The 17067-nt window shown below is 38.0% G+C and overlaps 1 protein-coding gene across 2 annotated transcripts in view; it reads right to left on the reverse strand.

Moving 5' to 3' along the window:
* The window catches only part of SYNE1 (spectrin repeat containing nuclear envelope protein 1), a 269565-nt gene that overhangs the window by 52450 nt on the left and 200048 nt on the right, over nt 1-17067 (reverse strand). For both annotated transcript variants that reach the window (XM_086461108.1, XM_086461107.1), the window contains 11 exons: nt 16839-17021; nt 15422-15571; nt 14231-14407; nt 11616-11771; nt 7851-8006; nt 6952-7122; nt 5316-5449; nt 3728-3932; nt 2343-2525; nt 1244-1390; nt 52-206 (listed from right to left, as the gene is read on the reverse strand). In XM_086461108.1, the coding sequence (XP_086317234.1) occupies nt 52-206; nt 1244-1390; nt 2343-2525; nt 3728-3932; nt 5316-5449; nt 6952-7122; nt 7851-8006; nt 11616-11771; nt 14231-14407; nt 15422-15571; nt 16839-17021 (1817 nt within the window). The remainder of the gene's footprint in view (nt 1-51; nt 207-1243; nt 1391-2342; nt 2526-3727; nt 3933-5315; nt 5450-6951; nt 7123-7850; nt 8007-11615; nt 11772-14230; nt 14408-15421; nt 15572-16838; nt 17022-17067) is intronic.

Here is a 17067-nt window from a genome sequence, read left to right on the forward strand (position 1 = left end):
TAGCTGTTGTAATCTAAGAAAACTATACAATGATCTTTTAACTATCCTCACCTGAATCTCTCTGTAGTCTGAGATGAGATCAGAGACCAATGTCTGTTCAGGTTCTGCATCCTTTTGATTTCTTTATCATTCAGAGGAAGCCTGTAACCCAGCTCATTAAGACGGTCCAAATCTGGGGCCATGCTGCTGAACTTCAACATCTGACTCTGCAACAAACAATAAAAGTGATAACAAGGAAGTTCAGTAATTACAGTATTATAGACTGCAAAATCATGAACTAACACTCAGTTAAAGTTGGAACGGCCTTGATTGCCACCAAGTGGCAAGCAATCCTTATGCCAGGGAAAAAATGCATTTCCAGTTTTCAGCCTCTGGTCTCAGACCAGGAGAAGACTTAACACAGTTTAGTTAAGTTTAAACACACACAGAGAAGTAAACTCAAATTGCACTGATGTGTTTTGCTGAACTGGGGATTAACCACTCAGAGCTGAAAAAGTAGGCTAGTGTTTGAAGCCATGTGTCAAAACAGTGACAAGTTTCCTAGTTTCTTAGCCTGAATGTTAGGCTGGCAAATTCCCATTGAACTTATTCAACTTCTTATTTTTAGGTTTTTTGTTTTGCAGTACAGAAATATCCAATTCACTATGTTAGGAAAATGCCCTGGTTTTTAGCGTGCCCAAAGTGGAGCTATGTGTACAGTTAACCCTGACAGAAAAATAATGGAAGATTAAAAGGACAAAAACAGCCTAGATGGCAAAGTTTATCAACTTTCTGTCAGGGCCTCCCAAAGAAAAAGAGAGAGGAAAAAAAGCCCCACAAAAAGAAAGTGTGAAGGATGAATTTTTCTTCCTTATATCAAGATACCCCCAAAATAATAGATGACTCATCCCTAAACTAAATACCACTGAGACAGGAATTGCATAAATACGAAAAAAGTCGAGAGGAAACAAGATGAAGGAAATCTCCAAAACCTGCTAAAATTTCCATTCCCATTTTGTCTTGATACTAATTTTATTCTAAACAGTTTGCCTGTCCTTTTCTTCTTTACTCAGGGGTAAAGTAACATGGACAACCACTCCTTGACTGCCACCAAGCTTCTAAGTTCTCAGTCTTACACTATGCGCGAGTGGCAGTCCTTTAATACGTACAGAATGCATGTATGATGTTTGTGCAATTCTTGTACTACAAATAACCAGGCTAACAGAAAAAAAAAAAATCAACACTTTCTGCATTTATTAGTCACCTTGAGTTCCTCCATTCTACTCTGTATTGCTGAGAGATCAGATGAGTGACTGGGATCCTGTCCTTTCAATATTTCTTCTGCTTCTGTTATCCAGGCCTCAAGGACTTGCAGGTTCTTGGCAAAGGTTTGATAGTTTAGCACTCCAGCCTTAAATAGAAAAGGACCCAGTTTAAGAACTTTGGCCACACAGCAACCACTACACTCCTGGTTATTCTCATTCTAGATTTACAAACACCTGTATAGGTTAGGAGCAATTGTAACTCCTGCTTTGCTCAGACTGTGGAATTATTGGGGTTTTTTTAGGTTAGAACAGGGGGGTTTTGATCATAGCAAAAAGGAATCACTTCAATTAAGTGCATAAATATCTTCTTGCCTTCAAATACATATCATTCTCTAACTTCCTTTTTGAAACTAACTCCTCTGCTTAATTTATTGTCATCAGAGAGAACATCTAGTTGCTGTTATTGCAATTTAAAATGAAAAACTTCTCTTATGTTTTGTCTTCACAGCACAGTGATGTTATAAGCACATTCTAGACAATGCTGTATTTCTTGGGTAAATCTTGTTGTCACCCAAACAGAAGCCACTCCCTTTGTTGCTTTCTCACCCATGTACTGTGTCACCCATGATACAAGCAATTAGCAACATCTACTGAACAGGCTTTGACACAAATGGTAGGTGTCAGTCTGGTCACTGACATTAATAGGAACTGTAAAAATCAATTCTACACAATTATTCAGAACCTCTTATTTGTTTTACTGCTAAAGAACTAGATCAGAAGAGAAGTTGTCTTCAGGGAAGTGGTAACTGTTAGCAATGTTATTCTGCCCACAGAAAGCATGCTGCCCTTGGCATTCCAGATAGACACTTTCCTCCATGAGGTTTACTCTCCTCCTCCCAGAATTTAGACCTTCTTACAAGGTCTCTATGCTTGACTCGGGCATATTTTCTACTCTCAGCTTTGGCTTCCAGGGAAGTCTAAGAAATGCTGATGAATAGGTAACACTACCCTCTTTTCCCAGGCAGTTTTAGTTAATTTATGTGTTTTCAGGTACCACAGGATGATCAGATTCAAGGACTGAAAAGACTTTCTGCATACCTGAAGTACAGCCTGTTGCTTGCGGAGAGCCTGTTCTAGGGTTGACAGGTTCTGGTTCAGAGAAAGATGATCAGATTGTATAGCTGCTGCTGCTGAAGCCTCCACCTGGCTTTTTAGTTCCTCTCCCAGTTCCTGAAGAACAACCAGTGACTCCTGCACTGTCTTCAAATCCGTAAGTACCTCCTGTGGCAACACATCGAATAAAGATATGAATAATTAACCTGACACTCCACTGATGTCACCCTCCCCTGATTTAAGGAGGGATAAAATGACCTAACTCCACCATTATATGAAAAATTCCTACTGTATCTCAATGCCAAAGTGTCCACTCACACTCTGTATAAAATGATGTGCAGAATAATAAAAAAAAAAAAGTCAAAAGTACTCGTGCACAGAGGAGCAGAAAGAGGTGACTGCTCAGCCCGAGTTACTGATAAGACAATACTTGTTGAAAGAAACCTTTTGAATCTACTGACATGCTGGTCCTAAGCTGTGGCAGCCCTCATTGTGAGTTGATTCAAGTCTGACTAAACCTCCCTTTTTTTTCTGCTACGAATTATGAACTGGGATGTAAAAAAAAAAAAATTGTAAATGGCCTAACATAATGGCTAAAGAATGGGACATCAGGAAATGAAGAAATTATTCTAACTGAATAATTTGAATTGCCAGTCCAGATGACTATGCCAGCAAATACTCAAAAAGCTCATTAATGTGTTCATATTTCTCCTTGCAATTGTTTTGCTTATATTAAGACAACTAACATTTTAATTTTGTTGTCAATGACACTTAACATTAACTTAAACTCAAAAGAACCAAAATGTAACTACAGATAAGAGATAAATTATCCTTCTGCATTGAGATACAGTCCTGAAAGAGGAAGAATCTCAAGCTTTCAGAGTGAATGGTGTCCTTCTCTAAGAAAGGATAAAGACATCCCCAGAACTGACAGAGTCTCTTCTCATTCAGAAAAAGTGAACAGCCTTGATTGGTGGGAATGTAGTTAAAGGATATTGTGTTTCTTTCTCTTATAAAGAACTCAATAGATTTGGTAGAGATGTTTTCCCAAGTCCTTTGATAAGCAGGGACTTAAGACTGGATCAAATTACATGATTTTTCCACCTTCTCCGGAGGGATGACTTAGATACAAGCTTCTGAAACAACACCACAACAAGTAATGGAGGGAACATACGAAAAGTATGAGAAACTCATGAGATCTGGGTAGCAGACATAAAGATGTCTCTCCTGTGCCTGAGATGCATCAGTGAAAAGAAATGTGTTTGTATGCAAGTTTCTAATACACCAAGTATAGAGTTTACTAATAGAGAGCCTCTTGTGGTACTTAGCCCTCAGAGCTGTGAAAAACTTCAAAGCTTAACTGAACATACATTGCAGTCCTGAATCCAAGTAGTAACTTCATCATCAGCAATGTCTTTGCCGGTGGCAGTCTTCAGGAGCTCATTGGTCTGGTCTTCCCGCTGACGGACTGTGGAAGAGCACTGCTGGTAACAGTCCTTGTACCTCTGCCACAGCTGAAGGAGGCCCTTACTGGCACGCAGCCGCTCTGCAATCTCCTGCAGAAGGTTGTTCCACCTGGTGAAGAGATTGGATGGATGATCAAAGCCTGGGAGTCCACAAGAACTATCCTTGCTCCTTTTCCTCTTTGCCGTTTCCCATGGTCTTTTGGCTTTTAAGAAATTTGGTAATAATCAGGATCCAGCCATTTGGGGAAAAAACAAAAAGGAATCCAAGAAATATGTTGACAGGCTGTTCTGACCTGTCACAGCAGGTCTGATCTGTGCTACATCTTGGATGTTGTGTATAAATGCTTGAAGTCAGAGCTGAAGCGCACTTTATGAAGTGAACCTCCTGCTATTTCTACTTAGCACGCTTTGGTTCAATGCACAGAGCATACATGACCAACCATTAACTGCTAGTAACAGATTCCTACAGGGGCCTAAGAGGCCCAAAACAGGGGTAAACAAGAAACCATTTCTTCTGCTGCAGTTTCCTCCCAAACCCTGACAGAATAAAGTCATAACCTTCTGTGTAACTCCCTTCTAAAATACTCCCAGACCTATTAAAACTCTTTATATTTTTATTATCCAACTAAATATCTAATACCCCTTTGAATTCTGGCTCTAATGGCAACCAGAAACATGTACTTTCTCAAATGTGCTGGTATTTATCAAATTGCCTCGTTATTTCCTTACTAAAGGAAATCACAATACTTTTCAGTTATTATTATATGATAAAAATGGTGAAGTGAAAATTCGGTCAGTCATTATTGAATCTGTTAAACCCTACAGTAACTTTTTGAAATGGGCAAATAACCTTTCCCTCCACTTCAAGATTCTAGGACAGGATGGACCACAGATTAAAATAAATTTGGCATGACTGTTTTTAAAAAAACATCCACAACTTTCCACCAAAGTAGTTTTTGCTTTGGATCCTGCCTTTCTGTGGCTTCCCTGAGTAACACCTTACACTGGTTCTGTCCTGGATTCAAAGTTAGGGAAGCTGTTTGCTAAGCTACTGGTGAAGGCTTAGACCTTCGTGCCCATCATGCCCTCCCCTATAACTAGAAATAGCAACCTAAACTCTGGGGAACCTGGTGCATACATAGCAAACAAAATTTTCAGACAGGATTCACAGATTTTACGTGCAGTATTATTTTCCAGCATGGTATTTATGAATCTTGGTTGGCAGCCAAGCATGGAGCAAAACTACTGACAGTAATGTCCAAATGTTTTGCAGGAGAAAATAATGTTTCATTTATTATTCGCAGTAAATGAGACAGTTCTGCTCCAGCCCTTGGCAAAAGGAATAACCCCGCCTGCCCCCACAAGCCCCCTGAATCCCCCAAATCATAAAATAATAAAATATTTTAAAAAATAGAAATGACGGAAAACTCAGTCAATGGATAAATGCAAATTTACCACTGAAAGTAAAGTTCAACACACAGACATTTTCTACCTCATATTCACTTCTTTCAAAGTGTTGGTAAGTGTTTCAGTCACTGGCGGGTGACATTCTTTCAACAATTGATTAGTCACAGAACCAAATTTCTGTAGGCTACTTTCTTGCTTTTCCAATTCATCTTGTAGGCTCTAAAACAGATACAATAATAATAATTAACCCCCCCCCAAGATATTACAACTGCATGATGTAAAAACATTTCAGAACAGCATCTATCAATTATATCATACAGGTTATGATTGCAAAACTTGATTTCATGTGTATTTCATCTAAATAGAAGGTTGTTTAATATAAAGACTGTTGGATTTATTTGATTCAATATCAAGGTGTAGCAAAAAGTAAATTTAAACCTAATGTTTTTGCAAAATGCAAAAATCTTGTAAAAGAAATCATTCTAAACGAGTACTTTTGCAGCACAGAAGGAGTAAGTGCATGTAACTGCTTCAGAAATAAAAACTTAACTGAAGGAAATATATAACATTCTCCTATTTAGAACAAGATGAAAAAAGTAACAGCATAAAAAATAGTTTATTCTGAAAATAAGGTTCTTGCTTTTTCATTTATCTGTCTGAAATACTGCTGGCAGGGAAGATGCTCCCTTTTTTTTTAACCTTAAATATTTTTATATATGTTATTACAGTTTGAATAGCCCAGCAAATCCCAACCTGAGTAAACAGTACACTCGAAAATCTTACTAAGCAAAACCCGTCATTTTCTATACCTATTGTTTTACTGACTCCTCCTCTCTGATACATAAAAAATGGAAACCTAGAAGAGTGGCTGTAGAGTGCATTGATGCTCTTTAAATCTTGATTTGGAAAGTGCTGTCCATGCTTAGGGAATTTGGCTTTATATACGTCTGGACTTCAAATCACACCAAATATTGAAATAATAATGTAAACTTAAATGGCACATACTAACAACACAAGTTCTTGTTACTTTAAGCATCTGGAAATGTTTGCATAATTATTTTTGACTCCAAAGACAACTTTCTTTGAAATAAAAAGTTTATGTATGTATGTATTATGTATGTATGTTCTATTACATGTAATAGAACCATAATTTTAATATTTTTAAATTTAGTTATTTTAATTAGTTTATTTCCATTAATATTAATGTATAATTTTATAACAAGACTCTCATTGATTTTTATGCTTTTCTTACAGTGGAAAATCACTTGAGCATGTGAGTATCTCAGCTTTTGGAAAATTATTTTCTTTGATCTTCAATTTATTGCAACCACGGGGCTGGGGGTGTTTGTGTTTAAAATGTGGTCTCAACATGTGTCAGCAGCTCAGAAGCCTGATGAAGCAGAGTGAGAAACTTCAGTTTTAATGGTCAGAAGCATGATTTGAAAACTTGTAATGATTTGACAGTACGGCTCAAAATTTAAAGAACAGCATCAAAGATCTAAAAAGAAAACCATCTCTATTTTGTTTTTCTGCAAAATGAAAAATGCAATGGCTATTGGATAATATGTTCTCTTACGGTCACGTGATTTTAATGTGCCAGTATGTCTGTACTTCCTTTTCTTACAAACCAAAATGTATAGTTATCTGCATCCATGCAATGAGGACAAATTTAATCCTTGAATCCATCCCTAGTATGTCAAGAGGCACGGTATTCTTTTCACCTGAAGGTTATCAACTTGGATTCTCACAGCTTCCAAAGAACCAGTAAGAAGATTAAAACGGGACAAAGAATATCTGGCTTCTGTCAGGTAACTATTCAGTTCTTCATAAGCCACTTTGTAAATGCTCCACTGATCAAGAACAGATTGCAACAATATCTTCAGTTGGCTAACCTAGGAGGAAGGAGGGAGGAAAAAAAATGTAAATGAAAAGCATTCAAGATATTTGGTTTTTGTTTAAATTATTTCCTTCCTTTTGATCTCAGATACTACTCGTTCTACATGCCTAATCTTAAACCTGTAGGAGAATGAAGGCTTTGCACAACCCTCAGCTGGGCTTACGCTGGGTACAGCATAAAGTTCTGCTTCACTTTGTAAAGCTAGGATGGCAGGGACTGAGAAGACATCAAGTCCATTCTACTTTGTTCCAAAGCAGGATCAAGAGAAATTGCTTAAGACTGTGAAACACATATTCCTAAGGCAGGCAAATCAGGCTACGAAAGTCAGCAGAAAGGCTAGCACTAACACACTGCAATCCTCCTGAGAAAGCAGACTGATACTGATCAAGCTTTGGATGATGACAATTAATGCTGATCTCTTCTCAAGACCTGTGGGCTTGAAAAGGTAGTCTTTACAGACCATTTGGCACCTTTCCAGTAAATATCAAGAAGCATCTAAAAAGCTTCAATTACAAGAATTAAAAGCATCCTTGAAATAGGAAATATTATACCCATTTTCTGTGGAGTCTACCCAACAAACGGGGATAGATGGAAACAGGAACACAACTCAGAATCTCTTCCCTTACAATACAGAAGAAATCCACTAGCTGCAAACTGCTAATTCTCCCTCTCCTCCATGCCCTGTTCCTAGAGCTATAATTTGCTCCTTGATGATTCTTTTACCATGTGATCCAAATTGGCCCAGGAATGGTTAATTTCTTGCAGTGTATTTGTAACAGCAGAAGAGACTTCTTCCTTCTTGTTTTGTATCAAAGAAAGACCACTCTGTTCTACGTTTTCTACTTCTTTTTCCTTTGCTCTTATTGATTCTTCTAATTCCTGAAAAGAAAAAGCAGATAGCTGAGTATTTTTGTTTGTTTAACTGGCTAAATAATGCCTTGAGATAGAAAAGATGCCCAAAAGCTCCTTACTTTAAAAAATAGGAATGTGCATACTTTGGCTTCTTATTCTCAAGTGAATCATAACTCATCAACAATTTTATTTAATATTTTATGTTCCCTTTAAAGCATAGTTGTTTGTCTTTAATTTAAATAGAAGCATGTCCTCTACATTAAACTTCTGTGTAATCTTTTGCTCTCATTAAAAACAGGACAGCAGTTTGAATACATGGGAAAATTCTTGTGTGTCTTAGTTTGTCCTAGACCACTGAAAGGGCTTATTAATTAGTCCAAAGCTGGCTCAAGCCTCTGGAAAAAAAAATTAATTTTGCCAGCCAAGGAAAAGGACAAAATGACTTCCTAAGGAAAGATGTCAATTTACCATGCCTCCCCACATGAAGTGAAATCTTTATTCCTTTGCCAGGTCCCAGCAAAGCCCCTTGCCTGAGGACAGCGAATCTTCCCCTTTTCTAGATGACAAGTTCACTGGAGTCCAGCCAATGTCAACAAGCAACAGACTGCAGGAATTTTCCTTATTGCCTCCTCAAGGTTGCATGCCATTGGGAAGCATTAATGAGCTTGATAGCATTTTGCTCTTGCTCAGTGTTCCCACACACTAACCCAAGAAAATGGTAAGAAAAGGAATAGTTGGCACGAAAACAAGCAAAGAAAAACAGGGCTGAGTACATAAGCACTGAGGCCATGACAACTTGTTAGTGGCTTGTTTTGCTGCTTCAGGCAAGTGCTGACTGTGTAGTTGACTTAAGATGATCCTAGATTGGTCATGCTGATTCAAAGTTTGCCAATTTTATCACGTTTTATCAACAAGTGAAGTGCAGAAGCTCTGGTATGTAACGTTTGCTAGTCACTAAGCCTGTGATCTTCCTCATGCCTCAACAGCATGAGAATGAAGTTACAAAATGAAGGAGAGAGGACAAAAAGACTCAGTGAGCAACTGAGAGTTATATAGCATGCTCCCATAAGCTCATTCCTAGTCAGGAAACTACCTGTATCATTTCATGGCATGGTGCAGGGAGATCCAAGAAAGTCCTGCAATGCTCTGACTCATATGGAAGCTGTGTAGCTTCAGGTAGTGCAAACATTGAGTCTGAGCAGAGGGGGGAAGTATGGCATGTAGGCTTCAGGCCAGCACAAGTTTGTGTTTACCTGTCTGGAGATAAAGTAGTCAGTATGATACGGAAAGCAGACTGTGATGCAAGAGCAATCTTGTGATGCCCCTACATGAATTAGTACATCTTGTGATCTCAGGTTATATTTTAATTTTCCACAAGCCTTTCCTTACTGAGAGAGATGGATCATCAAGGAAAGACACCTACACAACAAAACTCTGGGCAAACTGAAAACCCATGTCTTTCAATAAACTACCCTCTCTATGAATACAAAAAACAACAAGTGGACCATTGCCACAATAGGCTTTAAATTTTAGATAGCAGGGAGAGTATTTGGAAAAAAATTCTGCCTGGTCTTGCAAACACTTGCTACTAACAGAACTTATCACTGCATACATACAACACAGTTTTGTCTATATACAAATACGTGAGAGCATTTTGCTGTACTGTTTATTCTTAGCCTTTTCTTCTGTATTCACATTTCTTCAAAATTCTAGCCATGACCTTGTTCCAGACTACAGCCGTGGAGCAATACATCTTTTTTTTACCAGCTGACAATGAAGCAAACACTTCTAAGTTGTACATAGTAAATTTGACTTTCCAAAAAGTGGATTTTAACAGTAAAAAAGTGCATTGAAGTTCATACAAGGTTGTTTAAAAATTCAGAATGTAAAACAGGCAAAAGGTAAAACACCAAGAATAGCAAATATTTCTTGTTCTCTGTGAAAAGGGTTTTCTTATTCATCATTTTAAACTCATAACTGAATTAAAGATGCATTACTGTTTCTGATGTATGATCGGAAAAAATGGTTGCCTTCAGTTATTAATATGACGCTAGGCAGCAACTACCATCGGTTAATAAATAAACTGCAGCTTCTGTACTAGTTGAACTGGATACCTGGAAGTGTCCGATACAGTTATTTCTTAAACAATTTGTTTCTCTGCTGATCAAAGTCTTGCCATTCATAACTCACTCCCCAAGTGTATTTGCTAACTCCTCTGACTAAAAGGAACCATAAAGGTGATAAATCAGATTCAGCTTTGAACTCCAGCCAAGTACAGCCTGCTGACTATGTCAGGTTATGCTAAATTACCCTTGCTTCAGTCATACGGGTTTATTGTGCTGAAACAACAAAGAAACCTGAATTGAAACTAATAAGCACTGCAACCAGTTTGAAAACTTAGGTCAAGAATTTCGGACAAAAAATTGACTTCTAACATACCTAGCCTAACCAACTATTTGCCTTTACAGAAACAAAGATGGGTTTAAAATTCTGGGGAATATAGATTAAATTCTCTTATCCATTTCATTTTAATAGATTTCCAGCTGTTCTGTTGGTGAAGGCTTAAAAGCTATGTCATATTCATCCCACTCATTAAATTCATGCAAGAAAGATAGCGACAGCAAGATAAACACGCTTCCTTACTCCCTTTTAAGGGGATGAGAACATCAAGACTTTGCGCATACAGTTGTCCTGACAGAGTTTAATGACAAATTTGATCTGATGTGAATATTATTATTTGGTGTCTGGTAGAACAAAATATTTTTGAGCAAAAATTATCTGATGCCTGATACCATGTAGAGGCCTTGTTTATAAATTCAGAAAAATCTGTTTTGCCTGTACACCTACAAGCTTGATCTCTAGCCTGAAAGCTCCAGAAGCAAGCTTCTATTTAAATATGTGCTATTCTGCGTAAGATGTTCAGAGTCAACTGTGATACCCACTTCACCGCTGCGTAGTTCTTGTGCAAGTTTCACATGAAAAAATGAGGTGGTTCTGAACTCATGTGCATTATGTACAGCTGCACTTTGTCTTATCCTATCTTTGCCCATCGCAATCATGATTCTCCTTCAGTCTTTTGAAAGCAAAAGGGAATCCAGTGCTATTTCTTTCTCTGGATAGTTGAATATTTGAAACAAATTTATTCCTAACACATTTTGAATAAAAGCATGGATTCTAGCATATTTCTTTGAATAGTCGGATGGAATACATCAGGCGGAAAAAGAATGGAAAAAAGGGGGGATGGAGGAAAAAGTGATAAGGCAGAAAAAAAAAAAGTTTCTGAACAGTCAAGCATGGTGTTCATGACATCAAGTTCCATAAGACTGGCAAAACAGGAATGGGAACACATTCCTTTGATGGCCTTCTAGTTCAGTATGCCTGGCATGCTTAGAAATGTACATGCTTTAATACACAATGCAAAAAGAATGACTTTGGCTGCTTTTAAACATCTTTGGGACATTATTGTTCCTTCCTCCTTTCTTTTTTGCTTGCACTTCAGGAATGAAATCTCTCCCTCACTGAAGTAAGGGGAAGTTCTGTCACTAACTTCACTGATACGAAGATTTCATTTGGCTTTATCAAGTGTTGTTTCTAACTGTTGGAAAGAGAATATTGTTATTTATTACAGGACATTACCTGACAGTCTTTCAAAGCATTCTGTACTGAAGCCTGGTCTCCAATTTTCTGTTGCTGTCCCAGCTTCTTCTCTTGGGTTTCAAACCAAGTTTTAAGGCACTGCACACTATTTTCATATTCTGTCCAGGATTCCTGCAGACTTTCCAACATCTGGATCTGCAAAGAAACATGAGCATACACTTTCTCACGCAATTAGCTTTATTGTTAGGTCAATTAAATAAATCAGTGAAGACCAATGTGGACCAGTGCCTTCTTGGAATCCAATGCTTTCAGAATTTAAAAACAGTATATGCACTCCAATTAAAATGGATCTGCTATCTGTAGAAGAGTTCATAATAAAACCCCCTGTTTTATCCAGAAATAATTATATAGACATAACATATCAAAATATCATGACACACTGAAAGAAGCTAACACGTTAGTAGAACATTTTTATGAAATGGAATTCTTTTCAGACATCAACGACCTCAGGTTTTCCCAAATAAAACCAAGTATGCAAGATACATTTTATATTTCTTGCTTATAGCTATGGTAAAGCAGATGAAGATTCATATTGCCTCCTTTGTCAACTGATTGCTTTAAAGTTACTTAGATTTTTCTGATCGTTCTGAGTGTTACTCAACAACAAATGAGACAGCACTTCTATTCTTAAAACAAACAAAAAGAATGAAATAACAAAGTGGAATTTGAAAGCAACAGTATTGCCATAAAAAGCATTCACATTACTTAAGACAAACTCCGCACTAGGGAACGAACCATCTTAATTAGATGTAATCTTCATGAGAACTGAGGATGTGATGGTCAACAGAAGCCTTGGCCACCGTGACGATGAGACAGTTGTGAGTGAAGTAAGGAAAGCAAGCTGCAGACTAAAGATCCTTAGAATAGCAGACTCAGGTTTGTTCAGGTAAGCATGATCCCATGGGAAGCTGCACTGTCCTTCAGTATCCACAGAAAGTGGATTACAAAGAATGGGCCTAGAAGCATGGCCTGGCCATGCAGGGCTGATGTTAGGAAAGCAAAATCTTGGCTGGAACTAACTAGTGAGGGACGGAAGCCTTTGTTACTCTTCAGAAGTACATCAGCAACTAATGGGAAACCACAGAATAGTCCGAGGTACACAGCGTCTTCTTTGCTCTGATCTTACTGACAAGGTCTCCTCTCACGCCTCCCAGGTCTTCATGCCAATTAACTAATTTTGGCATACAGAGGTATTAGTCATGGTAGAGGAGGAAAGAATTAGGGCTACTTAAGTAAGCTGGACATATAAAAGTCCACAGAACAAGACAGGATGTATCCGAGGGTGTTAATGTCATTTCAAGACTGCTGTCTATCACCTTCAAAAGGTCGTGATGGTGGAAGGAAGTTGCTGGTGACTGGAAAAAGGTTATACCGCAAATCCTGCCAGAAGCCATTTCCACATGCATAAAGACCAAGAAGGAGGAACAAGCATGCTTTTACCAAAGGCAAATTGTGCCTGACCTAACTGATTGCCTCTGCTATGATGATATGACCGACTCTGTGGACAAGTGAAGAGTAGTAGATGCTTTTGCAAGACTTTTGATGTGGTATCCCATAGGATAGCAAAACTGAGGAGACATGGGGCTGGATGGGAGGCCTACAAATGAATGAACTGACCAGTCATTAGGCTTAAAGGTTAGTGGTAAACATTTCAACATCTATCTGGCAGTCATTTACAAGGATCAATCCCGGGGTTGATATTGTTTAATACCTTCATCGATAAACTGAATGACATGATGGAATGTGATTTCAGCACATTCATAGATGACACTGATTTAGAAGTAACTGATGTGCTGGAGAGTAGGGCTGCCATTCAGAGAAACCTCAACAAGACAGAGGAATAGGCTCATCAACCATAATGAAATTCAGCAAAGACAAATGTAGTCCTGCACCTGAGACAAAACAACCTCATGCAACAATATAGGCTGGCAGCAGGCTGGATAGAAGAAAAGGACCTAGGGGCTATGGTGGGCAATAACTTGAACACGATAAATCAGCAGTGTGCATTTGTGCTGATGATGGCCAACTGCATCCTGGGTTAGATTACTAAGACGGCACCTAGCAGGTCAAGAGGAGTGGTTCTTTCCTTCTCCTTGACACTTGTGACCCATTTTGGGCCCTCCAGTGCAAGAGAGAGATTGACAAGCTGGTGAATAGCCACTTAAGATCATTAGGGGGCTGAAGCACGTGACATACAAGGAAAGGCTGGCTTTATTTAGCCTGGCAAAAAGAAGGCAAAGGAAGCATCTCATTGTGCTGTCCACTCCTTATGGGGAGGTATGGGGAAGATGGAGGCGTGCGTGGCAAAAAGGAGAAGAAATAACAGCCACAAGTTGCAACAAGGGAAACTCTGATTGGGAACAAGGTGAAAATTGTGGTTAAGCACAGGAACAAGCTGCCCAGAGAGCTTGTGGAATCTGTCCTTGGAGATTTTCAAAACTCAGCTAAGCAAGTCCCTGTGTAATCTGATCTAAAGTTAGGTCTGTTTGAGCAGGAGGTTGGACTACGTGATCTGCGGAGGCTTCCAAGCATTACAGTCTCACAGTTCTATGTATTTTGAAAGTTCGCTACAGAGCAGCTAGTTTTTTCCTTACCTTTTCTGTTATCAGGCCTTGCAGCATCTGCCAACGTCTGTTCATTGCTCCCAGCTGCTCTGCAAAATCAGTTTTGTCGCTACGTTTACTTTCAACATCCTGGCTGCTAATTTGTAGCACGGATTGGTTCACAAAGTCTACCGTCAATTGCTTGCAATTTAAATCTATCTTGAAACCCTGGTAGAAAAGAAGAGAATAAAAAGCCTAGCATGTTAAGTACCATAATTTCTCACCTTCTTGCAAAACAGAGGAAAAACATTCACAAATCACAGCTTTACCACAATTTAGCTAAAAAGTTTTTAGCAAGCGACCAGCAATTTAAAACATTGTTACTTTTTCACAAATGTTGAAAAATAAAGCAGTAATACATGCCTTTTGAATAAAGAATCTGCCTCCCTCCCCCCGCCCCCAAAAAAGCCCAACAACCAAACAACAAAAAACAACAAACCTCTGTAAATGTATTGATAATTGTTCTCAAGGATCAGATTTAATAAAAACTGAGTATATGGGATTTTTCCCACTTTATTTAGTCTCAAAATTTTAAATATGAAAACAGATAAGGTGGGAAATATTCTTACATACAAAGAAGAATAACAGCCAAGAAGTAAAGCGATTTTTCAGAAGACTAGTTAAACAAATCTGACATTGAGAACAAAGTCACTGTGTGCAGATCTATTACAAGAGTGCTACTGATCTGGTTAAAGAAATGAAATTGTGTTATACCTACACTCCTCAACAGTTATCTCAAGATATAGCATCTTTCATTTTTGCTTCAGATACTGATCAAAATTATCTTGATCTGTAAACCACTGGCCACCTTTCATTCTAGAATAGCCTACATTTTGAGGAGAAGTTGATATTATGCAGAGAATTCTTAAAACAACATACATAATTTGCAAACTGTTTTGTGGCTTTGGGTGAAAGACAGCTCTAATACGGTTTAATCATGTGCATATTGCTTTGAATTTACCTGGAAATTATATTCATGCCATAACTAAACAGCAGAGTAAAAGTAATCCTGGCTTCGCTTCCACAGTATCAATTACTCAATTCTAACTTTACAGTTCTGACCACTCCACAATGTATGGGTTTGTTTGGTTTTTTTTTCCTTAAATCATTTATACTTTACATATGTATATGTTTTTAACCGGGATAATTCAAAAGGGAATCGGTAACATTTCCACTCAGTACCTTGTACTTCTGGACATAATCCTGAATGACTTTCTGTCCTACTACATTTTTTATATTCTCTTCATCCTGCTGAACAACATTTTCCATCAGGGAAATCCAGCTCATAACTTCAGTGATAGCATGGCGAGAAGGAATTTTGTCCATCTGGAGCTGTAAAGATAACAGACTTAAAATGTATGTGGTGAAGAAAATGCATAAGAATTCCTTGCTTTCCATTACCATAGCACATTTCCTTTACCTGCTCTTATTACCATGTTATTCTACACTCCTAACATATCACTGACGTTTCTAAAAAGAAAAAGAAATTTTAAAAAAAGAAAGGTTTTAACAGGAGATATATTGTACAACTGCATGCATCCCAGAAAGAAAATACTATATTAAAGGCTTCTTATTTCCATTCTTCATTGTACAAAGAAACTGGACAAACCCAAAGATTCCATTTCTGGCTTCCTAAAGGTTCTGTATTCTCATTCCATAATTCTGTATTCGGCTTATGTAGAAGATCAACTTTAAGCTACATTTTTCCTGTTCCTGTAAATGGTTAATGTATAGACCCATGGAAAATAATTGTTCACCACACTCTTCTTGTGTGGTGATTTCTAAATGGGTTTATTTTGAATAGTATCTCTTTTTTTCTTAAACAACTCACTTTCAACATTTGATATACTAATGCTTGCTTACATTTAGTTACTCAGAAACGTGTTCTATGACATTTTTAGGCTGACATATTTTGCATTATGAGACAGTTCAGGGAACTACTGAATGACATTATTTTGTTTAATATAGTAGACTCAGTAGACTCAGTTAACATTTCTTACCCTTCCTCTCTCCCCCTAAATCACGACAATATTACTAACTCTGAGAGTGTTCCAAATTATAAACTGAAACATCTTACACTAACAACCTCCTAGCAACTAAATACTAAACCAACTTTTAGACAGTACAATTCTCTAACTTCAGCGTTGTAGCAGTAAAAAACCAAACTACACAACCAAAACCTTCCTGCTCCTACATACATTAGCAGGAACCTTGCACAATGCTTTTAGATTTATTTTGTCTTGCACAGACTTGAACCCAGTCTACTCAATTTGAAAAAAGAAACACCACCCAAACCTGAGAGGGCACAGGGATGTGAACTCTGTTTTTCCAAAAAGCATACCAACATGTTGAAAAAACCCTCATCTGTTCTTTGGTTAAAATTTAACAAACGTAACTGTGAAAGTCTGTAATTAACACCGATTTGTGTTAGACAGGATGGGTAGACAGGATTTGGATGTAAATGTAAGCTTTCCGACATTAAAGCAGGAGTAATGTTGTTCCTATCTTGCCTCACATGGATAAATTGAAGAAGGGAGCAGTGCCATCTGTATGGCCTGAATTTTCTGGAATATCAAAGGCCATCACTGGCCTTCCTTACCTGGTGTAATTTCTCTTGTACTGCCGGGATTTGTGTGAGTAGCTCTGTCCACTGACTGTCAATGTGGGACAATCCTGCACGCAGTGCTGCTGTATCCACCTTCTTCAGCCTGAGCAGCTGGTTCCCAGTACTCAGGACAGAAGATTTCTGTGATGATTTAGCATCCACTTCTTTTGAAAATTCCTGTAAGCAGAATCATTTTTGTGGAAATAATCAACTACTTGTATCC

Source organism: Leptosomus discolor, chromosome 2 (assembly GCF_034619465.1).
Source record: "Leptosomus discolor isolate bLepDis1 chromosome 2, bLepDis1.hap2, whole genome shotgun sequence".
Taxonomy (NCBI): Eukaryota; Metazoa; Chordata; class Aves; order Leptosomiformes; family Leptosomidae; genus Leptosomus; species Leptosomus discolor.